General features: G+C 36.3%; 1 protein-coding gene across 1 annotated transcript; it reads right to left on the bottom strand.

Annotated features, from left to right (window-relative positions):
- Nucleotides 1-399: 399 nt before the first annotated feature.
- On the bottom strand, nucleotides 400-8,106 carry DRM3 (S-adenosyl-L-methionine-dependent methyltransferases superfamily protein). The gene is made up of 11 exons (XM_086233179.1): nucleotides 7,886-8,106; nucleotides 7,209-7,288; nucleotides 6,997-7,125; nucleotides 6,663-6,759; nucleotides 6,282-6,328; nucleotides 5,256-5,363; nucleotides 4,758-4,857; nucleotides 3,898-4,010; nucleotides 2,935-3,037; nucleotides 2,488-2,567; nucleotides 400-1,972 (listed from the first exon to the last, which is right to left on the bottom strand). The coding sequence occupies exons 3-11, from the start codon at nucleotides 7,117-7,119 to the stop codon at nucleotides 605-607; spliced, it is 2,139 nt and encodes a 712-aa protein (XP_086089305.1). The 5' UTR covers nucleotides 7,120-7,125; nucleotides 7,209-7,288; nucleotides 7,886-8,106; the 3' UTR covers nucleotides 400-604.
- Nucleotides 8,107-11,042: the final 2,936 nt, after the last annotated feature.

Here is an 11,042-nt window from a genome sequence, read left to right on the forward strand (position 1 = left end):
GCTCCAACCATGACACTTAACAGCAAGGCAGCCAAAGTCAACTGACTCCTTGAGTGCTCACAAAAATTTCCATGTCTGGATTCATTTCAATACATACAACCACTCCTTTAAGAAGAAATTTCAGAGTAGTATTGCAGTGTTGCAAAAAGACATTCAAACAAAAGAGAAATGTAAAATATGAAAGCAACAATCCCGCTTTGCCTACAATCACGACCTGAATCAAAGCATTGCATTCATGAAAGAGGGATGCCAATTTTTGAAAGCATTCCAAGTCAAGAAAATTGCTGTGCAACTTCAAGCAAAGACATTTAAACATAGGATAGAAAATCCTGCCACCACAAATGCACCATTTCTAATATAAGACCTTTCATGAGAGAAGCAACAGGGGGGTTAGATTAACATAAATATTGCTTTCTGCTAGGTTAAAATGGCATCAGTATCATCATCTCAATTTTTTAACTTATGCATAACACTAATCAGTATATTGTCAATGCTATTTTTTCTGCTTACACTTATCCGGAAATACATTGGCATGACATTATCAAGCTCAACTTCTCAAGAAAAAACTATTCTACTAATCCTTAATAAGGGGTAGAAAAAGCTGTCACTTTCTTTCAGCCATAGTTCTTACACGTTGCAAAACACGCACAAACTCATAAAAAAGGGAGAACTCAAAACCTGGGAGACTGTCACTATGTGGAGGAATCTTAGAAATTGAGTGACTGCATGGGTCCTGACAGATGACAAAATCAAATCCACCAATTTTCTTCTTCAGACTTTCAAGCTTGCTGCTTGTTAGCTTCTGAATGTCTTCGATCTGCTCCAACTGTCCAGTTTGTCCTGAACTCTCCCACCACCTCCTGAGAATTCTCCTCTTTGTTGCACAAGTTTCCACAGATACAATACCTTTCAACCGAATTCCAAGCCGGTGTAAAGCGACTTCTGCCCCACCTATTCCACTAAAAATTGACAACACTGTTAATCCTTCCGGGTAGAGATATTTCAACACAGAGAAGTGAAAACCTAATGTGTCTGTCTGGAAGCAGTATTTGAGGGACATAAGTCTTTCCATTAAACCACTCTCAGAAGTTTGAGTGTGATTCAATGGGTAGCCAAGGATATGCTCCAAATGTTCAGGTTCCATAGGGCCCAGTTTGTATTGGCCAACCCACACTAGATTTGATGAACGGCAATTATGAAGGATGTCTCTCTGCTGAACAGATGAGAGCAGGCCATGAGAATTAGAAAGCATCCTTCCAAGCCTATCACAGAGCTGAGATATGCCACTGGTTTCAGAACTGATGCAGGTTAATTGCTTTCTTGTATCCCATGAAGGCCACCATTTCTTTGTATGTGGTATTGCATCTTCAATGGTCATTGGTGGCTTTGGAAGGATGTGAAACCTGTTCTCAGTTGGGAGATTGTGTACATAGCCTTCCTTTCTATTCAAGGCCGAGAAGAATTGAGTAGTCACATATTCAGGCTCAACGGCATACAAGAATTGAGATATTTTTGCCCAGGAATCATTTGTTAAATTCAAAACATTTCCATAAAAGAAATATGGGGGTTTAGCTGCCATTCGATTCACAATCCTGCAAGGATTGCTTTGGAAGAGGTTTGGCATGCCAACTTTGCCAATTTCAGGGTCAACTTTTTCTTCCATCCAATTAGGGTCAATGAAAGAGCTAGAATCATCAACATACTCTTGTTTTGGCCTTTTCCCTTTACGTTTCTCCTCTAAAATTTTATGTCTGGAGGCCCTGAACTGAGGAACAACATTTGAATTATCATCAACAAACTCTTGCTTAGGCCTCTTCCCTAAAAACTTATTTTCCAGGTTACAACCCCTTGATTGAGAAGCTGTATCTGGATAGAATTCCTCACTTTCAAGTTTTACTGAATCATATGATCCCATATCGAAAAATCTGGAACCCTTTGCAGTGTGTGGATGATTTGAATGGGTTGAGGAGTACTGCACCAGATATATTGTTCCAAACATTAGTAAACCAATCTAAATAATGAGTGAGAAGACCATACATGTTTAGATGTTAGGATGCATTAAAGAAGCAAGCATGCAATGAACATAGCCATCAGAGGTGAAAATATTATTTTAAATACTAACTTGTAAGAATGAACAACAGAGACTCCTAAACATGCAGGAGGTAATATATCTTGTAAAAGGTACTTTTTACAAGGACATTCAAAAATTGGTAAGGCTCCATCTGGCTATTGATTTCAGACAAGAATTAAGTTCGTTGCAAGATAGAAAACATTAAGTTAAAGTTGCCTGCGTAGTGTTGGTATATATCTCCAATATTAACACATGCACAGCCAAATTGTAAGTATATAACTTCAGACTAAAATGAACTACTTGCAGGCACTATGACACCAAAGAGCACTATCAAAATTTTATTGGGCCTGTAGGCAGCTAAACAAATATATGAATGCACGCACATGTTAATAACTGATTATAAAAATGCATCCTACCTTATTTTCTTTATAACAGTTATCAGAAATTTCTTCTGCAACGATTAAATCCGCAAGTTCTGAAATTTGAGCTCCAGAACCTAAAACAGAAAATGATAGTTAAGTATGGATCAGCAATAAGCTAATGAAATTGTATCACCGGCATAACATCAAGGTGGAATTAATCAAACATAGTCAAGTTAGGAGTGATTCAGCACACTTCCCTACAGAATCCAGTAGACTACATGAAGCTATTGACAGTTCAAAGCAATTTGTTTTGTGTTGAATGAAATGCAGTTTTAATGTCAACAGAAATGATTATATTAGAAGTTTAGAACAAGGGTCATGAGAAGCATTATTTGTACCATTAATATGCCCCTCCAAAAAAATTTATTAGATTTCAAATATTCTACATTTTATGTTCTTTCCTTTCCATGTTTAGTGGAGCAAATGATATCAAAGACTCACCAAATCTTTCGATTGCCCAAGAAACTTGGTTCTCAGAGAAACCCATTTCAAGCAAACGAAGTGTCTTCTCCATGGTCCCAAATAATTTCTCATCATTAGTATCCTGCGAATCAAAAGGTTAGATTATTGTACGATACAATATCAAATCATATAACACGGACACTTTTCTGAGAATTCCAAAAGACAACATGGAAACTATGTAATATTGTAACGCAAACTTGATGATTAAAAGAATGTATTAAGAAAGAAAATAATCCTCTCTAAATCTGCATCTGTTGTCATTATGTCAGGTAACCATACATTCATACCTCATTTGTTACAGTGAAGACTTGTGTATAATTGCTTAATTTGGGGGTGACGAGATGAAAGGTGAAAAGTAAGTCCTCTTTTCAACTATCTTTTTTCTAAAATCAAACTTTGACCGTACAAAACTTGTTTAGAAGTACGACTTAAGAAAATGACGGTCCAAAACCCAATGGAGCAGCACATGGCAAGAAAATGCAGTAAAACAGCAAAATAGTTTGAGATAGCTATAGACGGATTTGAACTAATAATTTCCAATTATGAATTTCCATCTATTAGTGTTGTGGAACAAAACATAATCTACCTGGAAAAGTTAAACTACCCAATATGTTAGTACCATGGTTTTCATCCGATGTGCGATTATCATTTCAGCACCCAAAAAATCCCAAAGTAGCTAAGAAAAGTTGATAAATGTACTAATGCCATGTTTAACAGCATAAGCATAAAGAATGCATTATTTATTGTCCAACATGATTACGGAGCAAAGTTCCGACAATTTCAAACTTCTTGATTGATGCATATCCATTATTTTTTGTATTTTCTCAAAAGAATTGCAGCATATATTCAACAAGTATTGCCCAAAAATAATGTATTTGTGTTACCAACATCCAAAAATGACATCAGAAGGATCACAATTTAATGCAAGGATCATTATTAGACCTCATCTTTTTCTTCATCACCATGAGTTGTATCATCTATATCATTTTCGAGTTTCACAGCTATCTGAGCGGCAATGATAAAATCTACCAATTCACTAATTGGAGCATCTTCACCTGATATGCAACAAAATGAGATTAACCAACCTATATTGAAATGTTATGCATACTATAATAGGAAATTAAAGCCAGAAAAATTACCTAACGAGCTAAAAGCCAAGGTGAAATATCATGATATAAGTACTACTAATGCTTATTTAAAGACTCTATGCACACATATTAGACAGGTTTGACAAACACGAATCTGACATGAATTGTGCTACCCAGACGTGTGTAGAAGTTGTCTAATTGTGTATAAACTCAGAAGATAAATATTTACCACTCACATGCCCAAACAATTTCAAGACCCAGTCAGCATATGAAGAAATACCTACTTTTCCCTTGATTGAGAGAGAGAGAGAGAGAGAGAGAGAGAGAGACTATTCTAGTAAGGATATTATCTTCAAATTTGTGCTATGTACGCAAGTTTCAATAATGTAACTTTATAGAGTTCTTCCCTTGGTTCAAACATCTCTGAAACTGTTAGCACCAATAGCTCCAAACTCAACTGTGATGATAGATCATTCAGGATATTATATTCATATATGCCTGGTTCAGGAGCCTAAAGCAAACACATATGGACTTATCTATGTAACATAAGGAAAATTTATAGAAAGTATGTCTGAATTGTAGGTTAGTCTAAGAGCAAAAGTGTCAACCAGTGAGTGTGTTTCTTCCATACATCCCATGTTTTTCTCCATTTAGAAAGCCAATAAAAGTCAAACACTTTACTATAATATAAAAAGTATCGAATTTTCAACCTACCAAGCTTATCAATTGCAAACTCAACTTCATTCAGAGAAAAATTCATCGTCAGTAAGGATGCCTTTTTTCCATCATTAAGTCCATCAGGTAAATCAGACTCCTGCCAAAAGTTAAAGGTTGAACCTAATCATATGCAAATTAAAACAAACAAAACTACATGAAAAATAAAAAATAAAAAATAAAATAAACAGCTGCTCATTTTATCTTCGTCGAGAGAAGTGAGGAGAATTTATTTACTTTACAATAAGATTTCCAAATGTGACATAGCTACTCTTGAAACTTGATATGTCTTAAGCTTCTTGTAGCCACTGTCACTGAACCTCATAATCCAATTTCAGTCACAACGCTACTGGTACCATTGTAAGTCACCCAACATAGTTGCCCATTGGCTTGTGAAGATAAATAAAAAAGAAGTGCACTAGCCGCCAATTCATATCTTTTGGGAAATATAAAGGAAAATTTCAGAAAAACAAAATCACAGCAGTTTTCGAAGGATACCTGTTTTGGTTGAATAATAGTAGAAGCCTCCGGAGGACTGCTTACACCCTGATCGTCAAATAAGCTATCCAGCGAATCTGATGATCCAGAATCTGATTTTTGAGAACCCTATTCATTCCGAAACAGGTTGACTATAAGCATTCAAAATTCCTATGAAAATATCTGAGAAATACTTTATTGCAAAAACTGAATATGTGGACTGCATCAGTATGTGTCAAATTAAAATTTCAGGAAACATTTATAATACATTTGAGCAACCCAAAATGTATTGATACAGTTCGAACAAGCAGTATTATTTTGATAAGAAAAAAATTATTGATTTAATATATTGTTTAAGAGTTCTTATAAAAGAAAATATATCTTTTATGAGTGACTGAGGCAACCATATCTACCTTCTGCAGTATGTTTTCTCACACCTATGACTTGACATAGCAAAAAGGATTTTACCAAAATGGGGACTTGATAAAGAACGCCGAAGATGTGATTTTCATTCAACAAAACAATAAAACAATGCCAACAAAGCCAATCAACAATAAAACACAAGCAAAAACAACTAAACAAGGATAAACCAGTGAAACAACAGCCAATGATGTGTGTTAAATTATACTTGCAAGCGTACAAATAAATTGAAGTACAGTTTTGTAAGAACAAGGTCAAACTCGCAAGGATTGCAAAGAAAAACCTAAACCTAAATTAATTAGACCCTAACCTAGTTGAAGAAAGTTGTTCATTGAGAGAAATATAGTGATACTTAGTTGCAATAGGCCCACGTTACATAGTTAATTTGTTTCTCCGTTCGTATGACCCCACAAGGCAATAGATCAGTCAAGGTTATATTAAGAATTCTTTAACCATAAAAGCACAAGTGGTGGCCATTTTAAGAAACTTCATAAAATCTAAACCTTGCAAAGTTGCATGGCAAACAATACATCTTCACAACAAATATATGTTTGCTAACTAGAAAAATTTAACAAACAAGTATAAAACCTTTCAAGAAACATTTAACAAACAATACATGTTACTTACGGGATATGATAAAAGTGTCTCCAACAACAATTCTACGTCGCCTTCACCTACATTTGAAGAAAGATGCTCAACCATCAAAATTTCAGGGGAAAAACATTAGCAGATTATTTGATTAAGGATACAAGTGCAGATAATAATAATAATAATAATAATAATGATAATAACAAATAAAACATGGACTGCATTAAATGAGGTACGTTAAGCCTCGGTGTGTGTATGAACGTACACATGTGCATGTATATGTGCATGTATATGGCCCAGGTGCAGCATGGTGTACTTTCTTGTTGTCTTGTCTATCTATAATGCCACTGTTCACCCTCACCAACCCTTACCAATTTAAAGTAAGATACAATAGAATATAGTTAATTGTTTGGCACATACCCTTTGCTTCAATCACTTTGTCCACAAGTGATGGTGAAAATCCCATTCCAATCAAGTTTGATCTCATATTGCTTCCCGATGAACTGGCGCCATTGTCCTGGAATTACAATGGATGAAAGAAGAAAAAAAATAAAAATAAAGAACTCTCAGGAATCGATAGTTGACAGAGTGTATACATTGCGAAATCATATCATTAAAGAAATTAATTTGTTCAGTGTTTCTCGGCCAGTTTCAAAATTCTATACAATTGACTTAGTATGATCAGATATATCATATCTGGTGAACTTTCAACATATAGTAAATGGCAGAAGTATTCATAAAAAGGTGGGCATACCCCAAAATGGCTTGAGAATGCAGTATCCGTAGGCAACTCGAAATCCAAAATCTCTTCTTTGGGAACAATCGCCTTTTCACGTTCCTGATCTGAGGAACTTTTTCCGTTTGAGTAATTTGTCATATTGACCTATAGAAAACAAATAATGAGCACATGAATAGATGGCACTCAATATCTCCAAGGATAATGTAGAACCTAATGCATGAGCATACCTTTTTTTAAATGAAAAAGTTGAGGCAGAGAAGGAAAATATAATTTTACAGTCGTCCACAATAGGTTGTCCGGTTACCCTCTGCAGGGAAAAAAACCATCACATTTAGCCTTTCAACAGAATGTGAGCCAAGTAGCCAACAACCAACTTCTCAGTTCCTAAGGACAGAATTTGGTAATATCAAGTCGATTACATAGTTCTTAATCAATGTCTGCATAACACTATTGAGCTATAGACCATGAAATCTAAGTGTCTAACTGGTCAACCTGCTTTGCACATTCACATCACACCACATTACCACAACGATGTAGCTGTAACAAACCCTAGTGAAAGTAATGGAATCAATAAGCCATGCATCATATATGTTACATAAAGTGATAGCATTTGCAAATGCTCAATTTGCAAAACAGTTGACAGAATTGCTTATCGAAAAGAATAATATCAATAATCCCCACTACCACTAGTACCAAAGTAAAAAAATTCAACTGAAAATAAACATAACAAATCACAAAATTAGTCATGCAAACTCATACAGAGAATGCTGAATGCCCCCTAAAAAATAAAAATTTGCCGAGATAGAGAAGTCAGAGAAAAAAAAATCCTTATTTTCCTCGTTTTCTCAGTAACCAAACAAACCAAAGAAAATAAAAGGAAATGCAAATAGAACAAAATGATCACCGAATAGCGAAGAGAGAACTCTGAACGGACGTTGATATCTTCAACTGCAAGAATTTGAGCTCAGACGAAAGGAGGCAGCGCGAGTCCACACGCGTTTGGTGGTCCTCGACGTACCTGACAAGAGATTTCAACGGCGGAGGAGTGCGAAATCCACGCGGCCAAGGAGCGGCGCGTCGACTACACTCACTTCCACGCTGGTGAGGAGGAATCACATAGCACTGAGCGACACTACAGTCTATTGGGTACAGCGTCACTGACTCGCTGGCGTTTTATAAGTCTGTGGAAGTGTCAGGTGGAAGTGTGGAACTCTTCTGTTCGATTTTTTTTTTTTTTTTACAAAAAAAAAAAATTGTCCTTTTAGAGAATAGAGAAGTCACGAGCTCGGTACTTTGATGCGCTCGTGGAAAAGCACTGGTTACGTTGCTGATGGGCCCCGTGCCCCAGGAAATGGAGCATGACTACCACGTGTCGTCATGCGCAGATGCCATCTCATCTTTGCTCAGCCCACCTACTTGCTTTGTTTAGAAAACTGTTATTTACACTCCTGCTTTTATTTCATGATTAACAATGGAATAAAAGCAGGTTGTGTGATATTGTTCATAATATTTGTGTTAAACACTTAAACCTATTTCTATATTTGATTGCAAGGATGAGATTATGTAGGTAGGGACCGTAGGGTCTTGAAGCCAGAGGTAGATTCTCTATCAAATCTGCCACGGCCCACGTGGTTCCAATCTCAGTGTAAAAACCCACGGCTCACTCTTCTAAGATCCATTTGAAAATTGGTTTTATGAATTTTTCTGCTCATTATTCATTTGATGAGAAGAACTTACCTGTCCCTGTTATAGGGACAGGTGTTATCCCCAATAGAGAGAGAGAGGAAGAGAGTAACAGAGAGAGAGAAGTGAGAGAAAGGGAATGAGAGAGATAGAGAGAGAGATGGGGGGTGTGATAACAGCTGGCATACCTGCTGTTGCAGGTAAGTTCTTCTCTTCATTTGATACATGTTAATAACATCATGTAACAGGCTGACGGCTGACGTAATATTATTAATTTATGGTTAAGAATTTGAGAGAACTTCATTGTTTCTCCTATGGGATTTATCTGCTTGTCCTTTTTGTAATAAAGATATAGTCTTTTGATCACATCTTTGGTATTATGTTGTAAGTTTTTGTTTGACTTCTTTGACTTTTAGTGGATTTTTTTTTAGATTTATGTTTTAATTAGAAACCTAAAATGAAAAAGAAATTTAACTCAAACTCCAGCCGGCCCACCCAAACTGTTTATCAAGCGCTCGGTGATTATTGCCGAGTGCTCGTCAGATGCATTTACAACCTAACCTGCATATGAAAACTCTATTTACAACCTAAAACATACATCTACAACTTAAAACATATCATGTACAATCTAAAAAGATACATCTGCAACTTAAAAAAGTCATTTACAACCTAAAAATGTGATGCAATTGCATCCTCTGAACTCTCGGTACCATGTCGAGAGCTCGATAGTGTATTTTTCAAGACTTGAACTTAATTTTTTATTTGGCTAAGTTTCCAGTTAAATTTCTTTTAAAAATAGGACTTGAGAGTAATTTATTATTTTTAGATTGCTTGACTAATTTACGAGGCTTGAACTATCCTTAAATTTTGGGAAAAAAAAAATGGTGATGTGCTGCCAAATTTGGGAAGTAAGGACGATCTTATTCAAAAAATCAAACTCGAATAAAGTGCTTACAATTGGCCCTAAAGCTTTGTTGCATTTTTTGAAAGAAAATTTAATACACGATCAAAATCTATCTTAGACCAATGACCATCAGATTTATTGTGCCCCACCTCGATAGGGTTTTGTTAAAATTAGTTTTGACAACTCTAACATAAATAAGGAGTAGACTACTTTAAGTTTTATTATGAGTACTGTTATTTGCATACCCCAAAAACTTAATTTGTGATTTACCTAATTAATGCAAAGGGAAAAGACCTTAAAGGACAACTCATATTATTTGAAAAAAAAAAAAAAAACAATTCTCCTCACACACCCCATCTCTATTTCCTTATCTTTCTCATTCCCTCTATTCTCTCTCCTTTTCTGTCTTTGTTTGGAAACACAACCCAGCTCCCTCCTTCCCCCTTCACCCAACGAGTTCTCTCCTTTTTTTTTTCCTCTCTCTCTCTCTCTCGCCCCTACCCAGCTTTCTCCCTCCCCCCTCATTTTTTCTTCTTTTCTCAGTTTTAAGTTTACCCTCCGGCGACGACCCAAGCAAGAACCAAAGACGATGACCTAAGCATGTCGTTCGACACTAGTTCGTTGAAACTGGTTGTTTTGTTTGGCAGTCATCCACCGAATCGAACATGATTGTTCATTGGGTACATGCAGAACGAAATAACCAGTTTCAGCACTGGTCCGCCGAACCTGTTGCAATTTTTTTTTAAAGGTGGATGCTTGGAGGATAAAGGGAAAGAGAGAGAAGAGAGAGAGAGAGAGAGAGAGAGAGAGAGAGAGAGAGAGAGAGAGAGAGGAGGGGCTGGGTGGGTCGGGTGAAAGGGGAGGGAAGGAGGTGGTCGGGTGAGGAGGGAGGGGTTTGGTGGGTCGGGTGAAGGAGAGGGAGGGGCTAGGGGTCGGGTGAAGAGGGGAGGGACTGGGTGAATGGGGTGTTTTATTTTTTTTGTTTGAGTTGATAAAGTGTGTTGTGATGAGAAATTTTGTGAACTAGATAAAATAGGGGTATTAGGGTAATTGGAGGAGCGTGTTAAGAGAAATTTTAAATTTTAGAAGATGGTAGGAGGTGTGTAGAGAGAAAATGGTGTACAAATAGAAGCACTCTTTATTATTTGTAATTTTAATAAAAGACCTTTTTTTGTAAAAAAAAAAAACATAATATTGGTAATTCTTAGGAGTGTAAGGGATGTTTTCCCGCACCATGCACATTTTCTCATATAAGAAGCTTTTTTCATATAAAGGGAATTTTCACACATTGGGTGTGTTTTCTCGTAGAAGGGGCGTTTTTGTTTTCCCATATAAGGAATATTTTTCCGTATCAAGGGTGTTTTCCCATATAAGGCATATTTTCCCGTATCATAGGCGTTTCTCGTAAAAGGTGCAATTTTCTATATAAGGAGAGTTTTCTCATATCAAGGGTGTTTCATGTATAAGGGGTGTT

This window comes from Dryas octopetala, chromosome 2 (genome assembly GCF_963921425.1).
Source record: "Dryas octopetala chromosome 2, drDryOcto1.1, whole genome shotgun sequence".
Lineage (NCBI taxonomy): Eukaryota > Viridiplantae > Streptophyta > Magnoliopsida > Rosales > Rosaceae > Dryas > Dryas octopetala.